Source organism: Bison bison, unplaced genomic scaffold (genome assembly GCF_000754665.1).
Source record: "Bison bison bison isolate TAMUID 2011002044 unplaced genomic scaffold, Bison_UMD1.0 scf7180017864384, whole genome shotgun sequence".
Classification (NCBI taxonomy): Eukaryota; Metazoa; Chordata; class Mammalia; order Artiodactyla; family Bovidae; genus Bison; species Bison bison.
In genome coordinates, this window is record NW_011494956.1 from 16722907 (window position 1) to 16741552 (window position 18646).

The following is an 18646-nucleotide window of genomic DNA, read 5'->3' on the forward strand; positions in this document are numbered from 1 at the left end:
AAATTTCAGGTTATTACTCCTTCAGTGAGTTTTGGTAGTTTATAGCTTTCAAGGAAATGGTCCATTTCAGTGGCAGAAATTACCTGTATAGAGTTATTTTACTATTCCTCATTATTCTTTTAGTATACATGGGATCTAGAGTGATAGCCCTCATTTAATTCCTGTATTGACGTCTTGATCCTGATTTGTGTCTTGTCTCTCTTTATTTGGCCACTCTAGTTAGAGGTTTATCAATTTTACTGATTTTTTCAATGAACCAGCTCTTGGTTGTGTGGATTATTCTGTCATTATTTCTTCGAATATTTTTCTGCATCACACTGTTTCTTCTCTATTTCTGGGATCTTAGTAACAGGAGTGTCAAATCTTCAGGTACCATCCCACAGGTTCTGTTCACTGTTTCCCTCTGTTGTTCTTGTTGAGTAATTCTATTGCTCTCTGTTCAAGTTCACTGACTCTTTTTCTGGTCATCTCTACTTTGCTATTGAGTCCATGCAGGTCTTTTTTAAATAATTGTATTTTTCAGTTCTAAAATTCTTATTTGTTTCTTCTTTTTATCTTCCAAGTTTTGCTAGTACTTTGTGCCTTTTCATTTATTTCAAGACTATTTACCTTACTTTTTAGAGCATGGTCATCATGGCTGTTTTAAAATCTCTGGCTGATAATTCCAAAATCTGTGTCACCGTCGGGTTAGCATCTATTTATTTTCTTTTTCTTTTTAAGTTGATGTTTTCCAGGATCCCTCTATACTGAGTAACAGGATTTTAGCCTTTGCCAGGTCTGCACCGCACATGCACCTCACAGCAGCCAATCAAGCCATTGTTTTATACCATAGTTTAGTTCTCAAAGACTGTGATATCATGTTTAGGATGAGTGCGTGCACAATGTGAATGAGATCCATTCATGTAGAGGTGACCTCAGGAGTTCATCCATAACTTTATGGAATTGCTCTCTTGATTCCCTCCTCTTTACAACCCACTTGCCAGTCCTCCAGCCCTAAATCTTGGGACTTTAGCTTTCCTACTCTTCTGGGTGCATCTCTGTGTCTGCATCTGGAAACAACCAGTAGAGAACAGAGAGAGGGAAAGAAATCAATGAGTATTTTCCCCTACACTATTGGGAATCACAGCTTCACTGGTAACCACCTCCCTTACAAAGACTTAGGTGTCTGTTGGGCCACCAAACTCACTGCTGTACTGATGCCAGCAGGATTTCCCTGGGGGCTGAGTCAGGAGATGAAAGAAAAAAGGGAAAAAACAAGAGAGGGTTTCCTCCACTATGACTCTTCGAGTTCTCCTTTCTCACTCCACAAGCCAAAAGAAAGAGCTTCTCTTGGAGCACTTTTTCTCTGCATCCACCGTGCCCTTATGCATTTGGGTCTGCCTTTGAGTCCAGTCTAGGTAATGCCATAGGGGAAGGGAATGGTCAACTCTGCCAATTTGATGATGCTTTAAATTCTAATCTTCTTCCCCAGTTTGCCTTCTAGCATTTGCTTTGAAGCGTCCTCAAACAGTCGGTCTATTCATTCTTTCCAGTGCACTGAGTGCGAGAGACACGGTGGAAGTTGTTCACTCCATCCTGCCCAGATCTGGAAACTGTCTGCTTATTTCTTGCTTTGGGGTTTTGTAAACAAAAATTATCTGCATATTGAAAAGAAAGGTCTACAACCAATTGTGTGCTGTTATTCAAACATCCGTCATGAGACATTGCTCCCTTTTCTGGCAGCGTCTGGCTGAGAATATTATCTATTCCTTTGCAGGAACACAGCTGACTGTGGAGGTCCACCCTCGGGATGCCATGCCCCAACTCTTCAAGAAGTTTTCCTTAGCTAAACGTACGTGCGTACAGGGCTGCTCATGTTTGGAGGGGTGGCATGGAGGGCTGGGGCAGCTGGAAGGGCCAGAGCCCAACCCGGGGAACCTTCTGGGTGAAGGAGGAGTGACCTGAGCCTACACACAGGGAACCAGCAGAGCCATGGCAGCTTCACCCTGGGACACTCTCTTCTCCACACTCAATAACCCCTGTTCTTGGGTCACACAAGACATTTAGCTAAACGCGAATTTCATCACAAGAATTTTGTTGTTCTTAGACGCCGTGTATTGACTGCTTAAAAAGTGGTATGCACTGTCCATAAGCACTGTACACTCAATAGGTTTTTAACTCTTTGTTATTCACCAGTATTAGCCCTACTTTTTAGATCAGCAAAGGCTCAGAAATGTGAGATAACTGCCTGTCTCCTGATTAGGAAGCAGATCAGAACCCAGGTCCAAATGAAGCCCATGCCCTTAGCCACTGTGCTTGGCTGCCTTCCGTGCTCTGCGCACGGGCCCAGACCCAGGCCTGCGACATCTCCACTGCTCCCTTCATGGTCCTTACCCTGTATCTGTCCATCTTGGGGCTACACAGGGGCCTGGGGAAACTCCAGCCAAGGAACATAAGCTGCAGAACAGCCCAGGCTGACGTGCACTGCACGTCCACTTGCGGGGTGGGGAGCCGCAGGGCAGGTCCCCTACGGCTGCCTGGTCCTACAGACCTCAGCAGCCAGGAGATCGGGAGGGCAGGCCCTGGGAGTCAGCTAGCTGGGTCAGATCTCAGCTGTGGGACCTCAGGTAAGTAGCTTAACCTCTCTTTTGTACTCAACTTCCTTATGTACAAAAGGAGGAAAATGATTCAAGGTCCCTCAAAGGATTCCTGTGAGGTTACGTGAGACAGTCAATAAAGCACAAGCCAGGCAATAGTTAAGTACACAAAAAATCTGGCTACTATTTTGAACCCCTATCACTCTACCGAAGAATGTAGATGGAAACAAAATATGAACGGAAGAAAGACAAGGCCCACTGTTTCTCAGAATGACCTACGTACATTTGCAACCTTCTATTTTTTTTTATTTACAGCCAACAATGACCTTCAAGAGCAAAGAATAACTTCCCTTGGCAGCCCTATCCCCAGCTCCTCCTGGTTCCATCCAGGACCCACATCTTCCTGACCTGGTTTCAAATCAGCAAGAAATTATCTCCTGTTGTTTATGGAGTCTAATGACAATTAGTGAGCATTCTGCCTTACTGGGCTTCCCTGGTGGCTCAGATGGTAAAGAATCTGCCTATAATGCAGGGGACCCGGGTTCAATCCCTGGGTCATGAAGATCCCCTGGAGGAGGGAATGTATCACTACCTACTCCAGTATTCTTGCCTGGAGAATTCCATGGACAGAGGAGCCTGGTGGGCTACAGTCTGTGGGGTCGCAAAGAGTCGGACATGACTAAGCGACTAACACACTCTCTTACACACACACACACACACACACACTGCCTTAATAGTCTTGCATTTATAGATTTGATTGCCCTTGAACCTTCCTGAGGAATATTTCCCCTCTTTCCCCTCTCATGTCTGCTCATGGTCAGTTCTCCTGAGATCATCTGGCAGTGTGAATTGACTGACACCCTCAGGATCTCCAGCTGTGGTCCAAGACAGCAGGAGCATCCAGTGTGGAGGCAGGAACAGGGACTCCAGGCCTGCTGAGTAATCCTAAGCCTCGATGTCCTAGAACATTCTTTCTCTGCTCACAGACTGAACTCCTCTTTCTTGTCATCCCCCATTGGCTCTGAGTCCTCCATATCTCACCAGAAAGCCCAGGGCAATCCTAGCAGTAGTTTGGTGGTGGGTGGGAATGAGAGCAGAAATACTGTGAGAGGGAGAGTGAAGATGAGGGGTCAGAACCACCACACAGAGAATCATCTGTGCTTGCCTTTCTATTTCTTCTGAAGTGTCTCTACTCCTGACCTTTGGGATATTATAGGTTTACAAGTTGATAAAAATGGAAACACAAGACCCCGGCAGCCTGGAGGGAAAGATACCCATGGTAAGTTGCAAAGCCTTCTTGGGATTGTTTTCTGAGATTGGGTTAGCCTCATGAGCCAATCTGCAGTCAGTTGGAAATGGCTCCCTGGAGCAGTCCAGCTCCTTAGAGCTGGGTATCTGGGGCCATCTCGGGGCTCAGAGGACAAGACTATCATGATTACTGGCAATATCTGCTATGGACACAGGTGGAGAAGTGAAAAGCTCACACACCAGATGTGATCCCAAAGCTAAAGCACAAACCCCACCAATAACAAGGCAGCCCATTATGGGAAACATTAGAACAGAATTCAGAATTGAATTAAGTTTTAAAGCAAGTGTCTGTAAGGTAGGAGGCATGTGAATCAACAGAGTGAGACAGGGGAAGAAATCCTGAAAGGGTGATGGACAGCCTGGGCTCAAATCCTAATTTTGTTCCTCACTCACCTTCCCATAAAGAAGGCTGAGCACCAAAGAACTGATGCTTTCAAACTGTGATGTTGGAGAAGACTCTTGAGAGTCCCTTGGACAATGAAGAGATCAAACCAGTCATTCCTAAAGGAAATCAACCCTGACTATTTATTGGAAGGACTGATACTAAAGCTGAAGCTCCAATACTGGAAAAGACTCTGATGCAAGGAAAGATTGAGGGCAGGGAGTGACCAAAGATGAGATAGTTGGATGGCATCACCGACTCAATGGACATTTGAATTTGAGCAAGCTCTGGGAGATAGTAGAGGACAGAGGACAGAGTGCTTCAGTCCATGGGGTCACAAAGAGTCAGACACAACTGAGCAATAGCAACAACACCTTCCCTGTGCCTCAGTTTCCCCCTTAGTAGACCAGATGGCATCTAAGGCTTAGTACATTTTGTTACTTCTTCCTAATGTTTTGCTTTAAAATGAGAATAATTTAGTTAATGCCACTGGTAATTTAAATGTATTTATGCAAAATCATATTCAAATCTTACATAATCTGCTCAAAAAGTAAATTTAATGAGGCATAAATCATTATGGGTATTTTTAATGTTCAGATATTGTAAAATGGAACCAAGAAAGGGTAAAACTAATAATAGGGTTTTCAGTCCCATTTTAGAAATGCCATCCTTCTTCGAAATGGGGGCAGGGGAGACCTCATTTGCAGAGCTGAAGCTTGTTAAACGTGTAAGTCCATTTCATATCCACTTAGGTCACCGTGACGGCCCTTGTCAGAGGTGCAGGAGCCACAGTCCATGGGGGGAGAGGACACTGAGATGGGGGGAGCTCAGCAGGGCCTGCTGCTGCATCCCCATCCCTTCTGAGGGCCCAACTGGGTGAGGGCCCCATGGTGGACCACCCAGGATAGGCTCTGAGGTGATCTGAGTGATCAGAGGGGAGAAATCCCAGCTCTGGCATGGGACAGGTGAGCCATGATGGCACTGGGTTTCCAGGGAGCCTCTGGGTAAAACTGTGCAAGACAGAAGGCTGGAGGCAATCGGGGGAGGGGAGCCAGGGAAGGTCTTGGTCCTTGTAGAGGAGCAGAAAATGAAGAAAGAAAACGCTGGGTTGCTGAGCAAGGCCGCAGCCTCAAGTGGAGTTTGCACTGCCTGCCCACCCACCACACACCCTGCCTTCTCTTAGGACAGGAATAGCCTCAGATCCTGGTGTGTCAGAGGCTCCCCACCCTGCCCCATGTGAGGACTACTGCAGCGGGTTAGCAGGGACTGAGGGAGCAGACAGAGGTGGCCAAAGCCAATCTGAGCTTGAGAAGGAAGTAAAAGGCTTCGGTCCTAACAGGAAGGGGCCCGCATCAGTGGGGACACGCAGAACAATCCGTGTGGCCTGCTCCTGATGCTGAACTTGACTGGAGCCTGGGATCTCCTCTGTGGCTGGACAATGGCCAGCTCCCTAACCAGCTGGCAGTGCCTCACATGCAGTGCCAGCCCAGGGAGTGTTGCAGAGCAGCTTAGGCGAGAGCTGGTGGTGACACCTTGTCCCCACCAAGGAAGCCACTGCATCCATCTCAGTGAGAACAGCAGCTCTGCCTCCAAAACACTGTCTCCAACTCCTTTACACTCTGACTTACAGCCCCGGTTCTGACTGCCCAGCCTCCGTGCTTGCTGCTCTGCTCCTCCTGTAGCTTGTGTACCTACTTAAAAACATTTAATAAATTATTCTTCTGCTTAAATTAAAAATAGAGGGGGCTGTCCTCAAAGGATGTGTGGGTTACATGCAGGAACAGCTCTGCACTGGGCACAGAGGTTTTATATCCCTGTTCTGTGCTTGCCTGCAAAGGACCCCCTCTTTGCACCCTTCCAGGGAGCAGAGCACCTCTAACCTTACCACGTGATCCACTATCTCGTTCACTCCCCCAGGTACCCCACAGATACATGCTTGAGACCAGGCTACTGGATTCAGCAACTCCCAGTGAGGGAGATGTCGGCCAGCCATTCCAGGCCATGTGTAGTCCCACCAGGCACTTTCCCCATCGCTCTGCTCCTCCCAGGCTTGCTGTCATGTCCTGTGGCCCCCAAAGCACCCCTCACTCACCGCCCCCTCCATCATGACATGGCAGAATGAGAGTTGACCCCCTGGAGTTGGGGGATCAGTGCCCCTTTGGCTCCATCCTCTTCCCACTCCCTCCCTGACCTCCCACCCAGGTTGCCTGACTTTGGTCAGCCTGGGCCTTGAATAAGAAAGACCCAGCCAAAACCCAGGCTCTTCTCTGGGCTGGGGCAGGGGTTTGCTGCCTGTCCATCCTTGGGTTGCTCTGACCATTGATCAGTTAGCTCTGCAGTAGCTATCTGAGTCTGCCCTGGGTCTGGACTCCCTCTGAGAAAGGCAGGACATGGGTGAGGGATTCTGAGACTCAGCCTCCCTTGGGGGCCCCCCACCTTACCTTAGGCACCTGTTGCCAGAACTCTTAACTTTCTCATGGTGCATGCAGTCAGTCTCCAGCTGATCACGGGCAAGGGAAGAAGCCTGTCTGGGTGCCAGACGCACCTCACCGCATGGAGGCCCAAGTGGCCAAGAACCACCATGCCCTCCTCCAACACCCAGAGTGCCCTGCAGCACAGCCACCCGGGGCACCAAAGCCAGGGCATCAGGGGCCAGCAGCATTGCCTGGATGCTTCCCACAGAGCACTGTTTCTGGAAAAGCTAGCAGAGAATCTGCAGAAACCTACCTGGTAGGAGAAGGGATTCTATCGCAGTCTGCCTGGGGCTGCTGAGTTCACTGAGGTGCAGTCTCTTTACTGCTGACTTTCCAGGTCTCCTTAGGGTCCCTGTGAATCTCCCAGAGGACTAGAGGAGTTGCGACAGTTCCCAAAGAGGAAGCGTTCTAGGAGATCTAGCTCTTGAGAGCAGTGTTTCAGTCTAGGAGTCATGCTGAAGGTCAGGCAGTCATGGCTCCTCACAAAGACAGGGAGGCCTGCACCAGGCAGTCCTGTTGGCCAGTCACAGCCACTGACCAGCCTCCCTGTGTTTCCAGCCTACCCCTGGGATCGCTCCAGCCTGAAGTCCATGGCCCTGGACCTGCGGCAGTTTGAGAAGCTGGACACCTATGCCTCACAGGTAGGAGAGCTGGCCCCTCTGCCTGTGTGCCCCCCACCCCTCAAGACAGCTTGGAGTGTCCTAACCCAGGGTGGCAAAGCCTCTGCCCGACCCTCGTGAGTGCATCCTGAGTCCCTTGGGTGGGTGGTCCTGAGTGCCTTTCCACAGCGTGTGGACGGGGGACAGAAGGCCCCTGGCAACCTCTAATTCTGCTCCTATAGGCCCAAAACACAAAGACAGATCCTCAGATACTTGTTCACCAATCCTCATAGGGGCAATATTCACAATAGCCAAAAGGTAGAAACAATGTAAGTGGCCATCAGAGATGAATGGATAACCAATTTACTATCTCCATGAATTTATCTAGTATTTCATGTAAGTGGAATCATACACTGTGTCTTTTTGTGTCTGACTTGTTTCACTTAGCATCATGTTTTCGAGGTTCATCCAAGTTGCAACATGTAGGAGAACTTCATTCCTTTTCATCAGTTCAGTTCAGTTCAGTCACTCAGTCGTGTCCGACTCTTTGTGACCCCATGAACCGCAGCATGCCAGGCCTCCCTTGTCCATCACCAACTCCCATGGATGAGTAATATTTCATTGCATGGATATACCATACTTGGCTATCCATTCATCTCTGGCCACTTACATTGTTTCTACCTTCTGGCTATTGTGAATATTGCCCCTAGGAGGATTGGTGAACAAGTATCTGAGGATCTGTCTTTGTTTTTTGGGTGTGTATACCTAGGAGTGGAATTGCTGAGTCGCATGGAAATTCCACGTTGAAATTTTTGAGGAACTACCAAACTTTCCCACAGCAGCTGCATCGCTTTACATTCCCACCAGCAATGTACAGGGATTCTAATTTCTTCACACTTTCGCCTTTGTGTGTGTGTGTGTGATTGCCTACCTTTTTTTAAACTACAGTCATCCTAGTGGGTGTGAGGTTGTATCTCACTGTAGGTTTGATTTGCACTTCTCTACTGACTAATGATAGGCTTCCCTGGTGGCTCAGAGGTTAAAGCGTCTAATGATAAACATCTTTTTATATTTTTATTGGCCATCTAAATTTTTGGAGAACTGTGTATTCATGTCCTTGGCCCATTTTAAAATTGGGTTTGCTTTTGTTGTTGAAATACAGGAGTTCTTTGTATATTCTTGATATTAAACCTTTATCAGATACATTATTTGCAAATATTTTCTTCCATCTGTAAGTTATCTTTTCACTGTCTTAATATTGTCCTTTGATGCACAGAAGTTTTTATTTTTATGAAGCTCAATTAATCCATTTTTTTCTTTTGTATCCCATGCTTTTAGCATCATATCTAAGAATCCATTGCCAAACCCAAAGTCATGGTGATTTACCCCTGTGTTTTCTTCTAGGAGTTTTATGGTTTAAGTTCTTATATTTAGGTCACTGATTATTTTTGAGTTAATTTTTTATACAGTATGACGTAAGGGGTCCAACTTCATTCTTTTGCCTATGGATACCCAATGTTCAGGCCCTGATGTAGCACACCCCTCCCACTCCCCAGGTGACAGTCAAGAGTGGCCTTGAGGAGCTGGTGAGCGACCTGCTCCAGGAGGCCCACAGTGACCTGGAGATTGTCCGTGCCATCTGGATCTGGATCTGCCACCACATAGGTAGGCCCGCCTGTGGAGCTGCTGGCTCTGGGACACCGTTCCCAGAGGAGCATCTCTGGGCTTAATTCCATCACCAGTGTGTGTGCAATAAGATGGAAGGTGGAGGAGAAGGGCTCCCAGGGTTCATTAACCAGACTAAGGAAGGTTAACTCATACGCACCAGCTGTCCGTGTTTACGCCCCCGAGTCTGTGTGCTCTGTGAAGGGCCAGGGGTAGAGATCCCACCTGGCCCTTTGCCCACAGCCAGAGCTGAGTCCCATCACCCAGCTACAGCCTTCCCTCAGTCCTGCCTTCCTGGTCGACCTGCTCCACAGAGATGAGAACCCAGAGCAGTAGGTCATCTCCAGGAAGGAGGTGGCTGGGGATGAGTCAAAGTTGTTTGAAAAGTTACTGCAGCACCAGAGGTTTCTCAAAGCATCCATGCCAGGAAGGGTGGGCACCCCTCTGCTTGTTCCTTACTGCCACACCAGTGACCTCGCTGCCACTCTCAGCCTGGTTTCCGAGTTCTGAGAGCCAGGGGCCACGCAGCTGCCCCCAGCTCTGCACAGGACCCCCTCAGCTGTCTGACCAGCTCAGGCAAAGCCCCAGGAGGTTGCTAAGGGGAAGCTGGCCTGCTGCCTCCTACAGACCATGGAGAAGCCAAGTGGCAGGATGGACTTCTAGAGACTTCCCTGTGACACAGTGACCAGCGAAGATCCCCTACCTGCTGTCACTGGGCTTTCCTTTTGTCCTCCCAGAGCGGCAGTTAGGGACACAGCTTAGAGGATGAACTCACCTGACACAGGTAGGCCATCTGGCCACAGGACCTGAAGGGCCACCTTCTGCCATGTCAACCTCAGCAGTTCAGCCTGGGCCTAATAAGGGAGCAGGATGGGAATCAGAACATCTGATATGACTTTGTGTGCGGCCCCCACTCTCACACACACACACACACACACACACACAAACACACCCTCACACACACACACACACCCTCACACACACACCCTCACACACACACACCCTCACACACACACACCCTCACACACACACACCCTCACATACACACACCCTCACACACACACCCTTACACACACACACACCCTCACACATATCCACACACACCCTCACACATACTCTCACACACACACACACACCCTCACACACCCTCACACACACCCTCACACATACCCTCACACACCCTCACACACCCTCACACACACCCTCACACACCCTCACACATACCCACACACACCCTCACACACATAAACACACCCTCACACACACACATACCCTCACTCACGCACACACACACATCCTCACACACATACACACACCCTCACACACACACCCTCACACACACCGTCACACACACACATCCCGTGGGCACACGTGGGCACACACACACCCTTTGTTGCCTCAAAGGCCACAGTGATTTCTGCCTCAAGGCCTCTCACAGGTCTTAGGCGCTCTCGTTAGCCAAGTAAAGTGGCCTGTCTTCTCTTTTTGGGACGAGCGTTAACAGTAACTCAGCTCCATGTGCATAGCGTGAGGCCTTGGCCTTGGGGCTGCAGCAGGGGTGGGGGGCAGCCTCACTGGCTCTGCTCACAGAGCTGCGTGCAGAGCCCCCAACTGCCCAAGTGACGTGTTGGTCCCTCCCCTCCCAGCCCCTGCTCAGAGACCTAAAGAGCCAGCTGGCCCCTTCTGCCAATGCCTTGCGCTTCCTCCCACCACCCAAGGGTACATTTCCCAGATATCACCCAGCCTGGGGCCCTGTTCCCTTCAGTCCACAGCAGCCTCTCCTGGGCCCAAGGGAGGCCAGCCCACATGATGCTGGAAGCAGAGCAGAGGGCAGGGGCAGAGGGGTGGACCCCTCTCTCCTCTGCACCAGCCTGCTCATCTCCAAGGACCTGGTTCCTCACAGCCTCCTTCTCTGCTCTCCAGAATACGACATCGAGGCTGCCCAGGAGAAGGACCGCCAGGCCTTCAAACCCACTGTCATCCTGCAGACCCAGAAGACCAACTGTGACGGCTACGCTGGGCTCTTTGAGAGAATGTGCAGGTACAAAGGGCTCCCAGGCTGACCACCCTGACCCAGCGCCTCCCCCTGCCAACTGCCCTGTGCCTTCACCCACGCACTGGACCTGAAATGGGAGTTTGCAAACTCTACTCTGAATCCAAGTGAGTCTTGAAAAGGTCAATTTCTCCCTTTTTAACACCAGCATAATTGACTTTGTACCATCTGCCGGGCTTCGCGATACATTAACATAATGGCAGATGAATGCACGGAGATAATTTGGTTATAAAAGGCCCTTTTTCCACCTTCTCCCATCTCTGTGCAGCTGAAGGTTAGAAGAATGGCAGATGTGGGAATGCCAGGACCATGGCTGCAGGCGCCAGGAGGACTATGAAAGGCTGTCCTCGGGGCTGGCACAGGGGCCTCTTGGGGGAACAAAGTCCCCCCACCTGAAAAAAATGTGTCCGTTGGAAAAGCTGAATCACTGGGCAGCAGCTCCTCTGGGCTCTGTTTCCGATGCTCTGGGAGCAAGCACCTGGCCAGGATGCCTGGGGCGGGGTGGGGGAGGAGCGGGGGGCGACGCAGAGGTGGTGAGAGCAGGCGAGTGGCTGGTAGGGAAGGCATTGCTGTTTGGAGACCTCACTGCCGGTTCTGTGTGACCTGGAGACGGACTCCAGGCTGGGGGAACCCTGCTGACCCTACAGTTTCCTGTGCCCACTGTCTAAGCTCTGCCGTGTTCCTCCAGTAACAATCAGCCAGCCTTGGGGGCCACTGCAAAGCCCCTCCCCAGGGGGGTAGACAGACTGCACCCACTGCCTGTGCTGGCCTCTGGGAATGAGTCTCCTCAGGCTCCCAAGCCTCAGCCGACCAGAACTGCAGGGGGCAATTCATCAAACCAAGAGTAGAGACGATAACTAAAGTGTCCACGGGCAGGTAGTGGTGTGACAGTGTTGTACCACGGCCATACGATGTCCTACTCCCAGGGGGACACGCCACCCACTCCGGGCCTGACCCCCAGCCCTCCAGGCTCCCACCCTCATCACCACCACCCATCACAGACACGCTGTTCCATCCCTTCTGTTCTCTCTCTGCTCTTCCGTCCCCTACCTCCAAGCCCACCCCTGAGACCACAGCCCCCGAGGGGACCCGAGGGTCAGCGGGCAGAGGATGCCAAGCCCTCTGCAACCCACCCCCCCACATTCCCACGCTACCCCAGACCCAGGCACCCCACATACATTCAGGGCTTCTAGGAACCCGGGTCCTCACCAGCCCCCTGCCCTGGCTCCCGGGCCCTAGGTTCTGAACAAGACTAAAAGCTCACACTATCCCCATAATGTCCTCCAAACTGCAGCCTCTCCTCCCTTCCAGCTCTGCCCCCTCTGCCACTGCCCTCACTTCCAGCTAATCCTGCTCCATCTGCTCGCCTTGCCTCTCAATGTTCTTTAGGCTCCACCTCTCCCTCCCCAGATGCCATCAACAAACCTATACACCAGCTCAGATCTTGCTTAGGCTTTTATTTAATCACTTTTCTAAATTAAAAATAAAACTTAACTATAGGTGATTTATAAAGTGCATAGAAGAAAACAGAAGAAAATTAAGCTACCCTGAATCCTACCAGTTAGAGAACACTTAACATTTTGTCCTATTGCTTTCTGGACTTTGTTCTCTCATATAGGCTTTGCCTATGCTCATTTCTTCTTATAGGTTTTACATGTCTTCGTGTCTCCCCCCACCTTCTTCTTTCCCTTTGAACATCCATCTCAGAATCCTACACACAGTAGGCCCTCAGTGACAGGAAATGACAGGACTTGTATGAGTTGGACCTTCTTTTTTTAAATAAGGGAATAACCCTCCATCTACGCTCAGCTCTATTGGAACCTAGCATCTTTCAGAGTGTAATTATTTTCATCTTAATTTGCAAATTTGAAAACACTTGGGGTTTTAAGTCACAGAGTATATATTTCTTATCCAGTAGAAGTCTTCTTAGCATGGTATGGAAGGAGTGCCAGATTCACAGCCAGAAAGACTCTTCTAGGCCTCAGTTAGTTTACCAGTCCTTGATCTCCAGTCCTTAACGTCCCACTCATTCGTTTTGCTCCCTTTGGAAGGCACTAAGCTTCTGGGTGCTGGGAGGGATCGGGGGCAGGAGGAGAGGGGGACGACAGAGGATGAGATGGCTGGATGGCATCACCGACTCGATGGACGTGAGTTTGAGTGAACTCCGGGAGTTGGTGATGGACAGGGAGGCCTGGCGTGCTGAGGTTCATGGGGTCACAAAGAGTCGGACACGACTGAGTGACTGAACTGAACTGAACTGAACTGAAGCTTCTGGCAGCCTCGGTTTTCTCATCTGTACACTGGGGACTCCACTGACTACTGGCAGGAGTAAAGGAGAACTTGGGGGCTATTATTTTTAACCCTCCCTGTCCTCTCAGTATTGGAGTGTCTTTGCTCTGTAGAACTTTTCTACAGACCACATAGACTCACATAGGCTCAGAAAATTGACATTGGCCTTGAGTGGAACTGTCAACTCTTTGGCCTAGTCCAGAGGCTTAACAAGGGCCATTTTCTGGCCTGAAGCTGATCATTAAAAGACCAACGTTTTGCATCATTTAAAGTTATGTTCCCACCTGGCAGTTACCCTGTGAAATACTCTCCACATAGCCTGGGATATTTAACAATAGCTCACAGTTCTCTGAATTCCTTTAACTTTGGCTTTAAAGATCAGTAACCTCAGCCATGCGTCTTTCCTAAGTCCTCTTCTCTTTAAAATAACTGCTGAGGGTTTGGTAAATTCATTAGCAGATCCCTTAATAACCAAGGACATGCAATCCACACTTGCTGATTTATCCCTGCTTGGTTGTCAGAGTGGCCTCTCAGCAAGAGTTGTGTCCACATAGCTGGCATTACTTCTACCAGTCCAGTCTGCCTCCTTGCAATGGCCTCATTAAAGACTGATTTAATAAAGTAATTTGGTGGGGAATTCAGATATTTTTGCAACATCATTCATTTCCTCATCGTCTTTCTCAAGTAACCAGTGTGCCTTTTTTGTTAGTACTGTTGCTTGTAACTGCTGGTCCAATTTCTTTCTGACTTTCTCTCGTCCAGTATTCATGTCTCTGCTTTTGCCTCAGTTCCCCGACAGCCTTCACGAATTCCGCTTCATTTCTTTGCAAGGGTCATGCTTAATTCCCCAGAGTTCTGCCAGCAAGTCAGCCTCCAGTTCAATTTCTTCCCCTGTTACCACGGCTCTAACACCACCAGCTAGCAGATTTTCCAGGGACTTTTGAGAAAGCCAAGAGCTTATTACCAGTTTCAGGCTTTGATGCGGAGGAGACTGGCTGTCACCAATCAGATGTCAGTCTGTTTCCCATGCATCTTCCAGCTGTCACAGCGGTGTGCTGCTGCTCCGCATCATGTCCCAGACAATCCCAGAACATTGCTTGGTTCCAGAGGCCCCGAAGGCTGGATATACAGGATAACCTTAAATTATCTCCATCCTATATGGCCTCTGAAAGGAACATCTAAACCCCACCACCCTTTTAGATACATCAAAGGACAGTGCTCATGAAGACGAATTGCATCACTATGGCAAACCAATCTTTAATTTTACTCTGTATACCACCTGGAAGTTTATGGATTGAAACAAATCTTGCTGTACAAAAAGGCTGGTGCAATGCAGATCCTCCTGAACTGGGCATCGGGACCCATGAGTCCTGGCACTGATGCCCCCAGCCCTCTGTGTGTCCCCAGGCAAGTCAGCTTCCCTCTCTGAACTGCTGACTCCTCACTTGTCACAGAGGAGATCCTGAAGTCAACCTCCAAAAGCTCTAACAGGCCTGTGGAGTGAGAATTATTACCATGATTACAGTCACTGACCTCACTGTAAGCGGGGGAGTGGCATAAGGAAAGGAGAAGAGGGCCATATAGCAGAAATATAAACACTGCCAACTTTATAACAAATCAGCTACATAAACTGTGAAACATAAGTCATGTTTATGCATGTCATGCTGCAGTGCAGAAACCACAAACTGGGCTTCCCTGGTGGCTCAGTTGGTAAAGAATCTGCCTGCAATGCAGGAGACCCAGATTCAATCTCTGGGTTGGGACGATCCCCTGGAGAAGGGAAAGGCTACCCACTCCAGTATTCTGGCCTGGCCTGGAGAATTCTATGGACTCTATAGTCCATGGGGTCACAAAGAGTCGGACACAACTGACAACTTTTGCTTTCAATCTCGTTTTGGAATTTTATATATATATATACACACACACACACACACACACTTCGTTTTTATTGAAATCTAGTTGATTTGCAATGTGGTGTTAGTTTCAGGTGTACAGCAAAATGATTCAGTTATACATATATATATATTCATTTTTACATTCTCTTCCATTATAGATTATTTTAAGATATTGAATATAATTCCCTGTGCTATATGGTAGGACCTTGTTGGTTATCTATTTTATGTATAGTAGTGTGTATGTTTTAATCCCAAATTCCTACTTGATTTCCCCCCTCCTCCCCTTTGGGAACCATAAATTTGTTTTCTGTGACCTTCTTGGGGACCATTTTGGGAACTGCAGGCCCTAAAAAATTCTAATTCATGTGTTTGCCCAGTTAAACTGGCCGTTGGGCTTAAAGGTAATGAAACCATGCTTCCTAATTTTACTATTAGAAATCACAGTGTTTTTCTCAAGAGAGGAAAACAGTGCATGCTTCGCTACCTCTCCCACAGCTCTCGTCCTTTCCACCCTCCCTCTTTCCCATGTGGTCCCGACATCCAGGGAGAAGTGGTCAGAGCTAAGGATGCCCACTGTGGTCAGGGGCTGATGTGTGGGGTGTACCGTCCACCCCAGGCCGCTCAGCCATCCTGCTGCCGGGGCCCGGATCGTCGCTGGTTTTTGTTTTTTTTTTTTAATTGGAGGCTAATTACTTTACAATATTGTAATGGTTTTTGCCGTACATTAACATGAATCAGCCATGGGTGTACATGTGTTCCCCATCCTGAACCCCCTCCACCACCTCCCCATCCCATCCCTCAGGGTCATCCCAGTGCACCAGCCCTGAGCACCCTGCTGTTTAAAGTGACAGTCACAGTCTGGATCCATCGTCTCCGCAGCATTACCCCTGGCGCTGAGGTTTTCCAAACTGTCAAAAGTAAAAACCAAGACTCTGCAGCCTGAGGTTATTAGACACATCTCCTTGGCTGATGTTTTGGGCTCTAGGATGGCTGGTCGGGGTTCCTTAAGAGGTGGAAGTGTTTCTCATCCTCTGCCTTTTCTTCAGTGCTCTCTCAGATCTTTCCAGCAAATTCCTCCCCCTTTGGGTTTCCTGAAAGAGCTATGCTTAGTTTCTCAGTTGTGTCCAGCTCTTTACGAGCCCGCCAAGTTCCTCTGTCCATGGGGATTCTCCAGGCAAGAATACTGGAGTGGGTTGCCATGCCCTACTCCAAGGATCTTGCCAACCCAGGGATCAAACCCAGGTCTCCTGCATTGCAGGTGGGTTCTTACCATCTGAGCCTCCAGGGAAGCCCAAGAGCTGTGCTGATCACTAGCATTTTTGTCATGATTCACATATTCATTCTCTTCCTACTATGAGAACATCGAGGGTGGCCAGTGAGCTTTATTTTTAGAGCATCATAATTTATTATGTTGTAGTATTTATTGCATTTCTAAATGATATGACATGGGATATTATATCATACAGGGGATATGATCCCCTGTAGAGTGTTTTGCACGGAGTGTGTACAGTCAGCAATCTTTGGAGGCCTGAGGTGGTTGTGGGTCACCTGACCGGCAACCAGCAGCTAGAATGACTAGTTCCACATTTTTGCGTGAGAGTTATGGATTATTAACAATAATGCTCTACATTACGACTGCTTTGTCCAACTCATCTTGCACACTGCTGCCAGGTAATAAAATATCCTCACATCATAGTCAAGCATGGCAGAAGCTTACCGCTGAGGGGATTTTTTCATCTTTATTCTGCCCCAGGCATTCCCCACAGCCCTCCCAGCTTCTCCTCAGCCTGTCAGTGGAGAATCAACCCCTAGAGATCATTTAACGCCAACCTTTCGTTTTGCCCATGATGAGCCTGGCAAGGTCACAATGGAATGAACGGGTTCTCCTGGCTCAACCCAGGCCAGTCTCACCCCCTCCAGCCCCAAGCCCTCAGGGAGCCCTTCCCAGGCACAGGGTGGGGCGTTCATGCTTATTCCCTGACTTGGTGCTCAAATCTGACCTCCAGTTTGGCCTTGGGTGAGAGGATACCTCTGCCCAGGGCCACGGCTTCTCCCAGGACACTTAGCTCAAGCCAGCCCTCTACCCACATCAACACCAGCCCATCTTTATCATAGCTCCTGGAGGCCACGTGGGAACTCAGTGCCTCTCCTGCCTCCCCTCATGTCGGGTGGCTCTGAGTGGAGGACAAGCGTGCTCCTGAGGACCATAGCTCCCTTCCCCTCCCTGCGAAGCAGCCCCTTCTCCATCCTCCACATGCCGGCCACTCATTTCTCCCTCCTCCAGTCCTAGAAATTCATGGGCACCAATGTTCTGGCCAAGAAAGGAAAATAACTCACTAGAAGTGTCATTTTCAAGTAGCACTTATGATTTTTTTTTCCAATTCGAAAAGCAACACATAATCATCATTGAAAATTTTAAAAATAGAGAGAAGCTTAAAGAAGAAAATTAAAATCACCCCAAATCCCATCACTAAGAGACCGGATGACTTCTGCGCTGTCTTCTCACTCTGCCCTCCCCCTCTGTTTCTGGTTCTCTGTGCACGCACACACACACACACACATACACACACTCAGGGATTGTGCTGATGATGGGGTTTTGTAGAAGGTTGTCAATTAACAGTGAATGTGTCTGGAGCATCTCTTATCTCGCTAAATATTTTTCACCACATTCCTTCTCCTTATCCACTCTCTGAGTATGTGGAGCCCTACCTCCAATGGAAGGCCCCTCCCATCCCATCATCTTCCTCCCACCCCTCTGGCCTTGCACGCACCCCTCCCCTCTCAGGGATTCCCTGGTGGCTCTGCAATGCACCCCACTCCAGTATCCTTGCCTGGAAAATCCCATGGACAGAGGAGCCTGGCGGGCTACAGTCCATAGGATCTCAAAGGGTCAGACATGACTGAGCAACTGCATTTTCACTGCATTTTCACTTTCTTTCACTTTCTCCCCTCTCTAAGGGGAGGGTCTAAAAGATCTCTAAGTATTAGAGGCCTTTTTTCTCTGAGACTGCACTCATTCAGATCCCACCTCCTGAAAACAAACCCCCTGGGCCCCGCATCCCACTGTAGCCAAATGAGGAGGGGCTGTCTGGGTGTGGCTGCTTCTTCCCCCTGCCCCTGCTCCGGGCTTCTGGACCTTCCCATGCTGGGCCTCCTGCCTCTGGGGGGCCCTTCTGCTCCTGGAGTCAGTGTTCCCTTTCACCCGCAGAATCCTGACATGGGATCTACTTTCTCTTGCTCTCTGCTGGCACCCCCAAGTGCTTCCGAAATCCTTCCCACGGGCCCAGCTGGTCTGTTCTCATGGGATTTCTTTGACAGCCTGGGGAGCCTGAATCTCCTTTTGTGAAGTGGCAGGCAGAAGGGAGGTGGGGGGCATGGGGTGGCTGTAAAACTTCCCAACCCATA

General features: G+C 49.3%; 1 protein-coding gene across 1 annotated transcript in view; it reads left to right on the plus strand.

Moving 5' to 3' along the window:
• The window catches only part of KY (kyphoscoliosis peptidase), a 47038-nt gene that overhangs the window by 20525 nt on the left and 7867 nt on the right, over positions 1-18646 (plus strand). The window contains exons 6-10 of the mRNA XM_010858307.1: positions 1757-1831; positions 3793-3855; positions 7299-7381; positions 8896-9004; positions 10928-11045. Of these exons, the coding sequence (XP_010856609.1) occupies positions 1757-1831; positions 3793-3855; positions 7299-7381; positions 8896-9004; positions 10928-11045 (448 nt within the window). The remainder of the gene's footprint in view (positions 1-1756; positions 1832-3792; positions 3856-7298; positions 7382-8895; positions 9005-10927; positions 11046-18646) is intronic.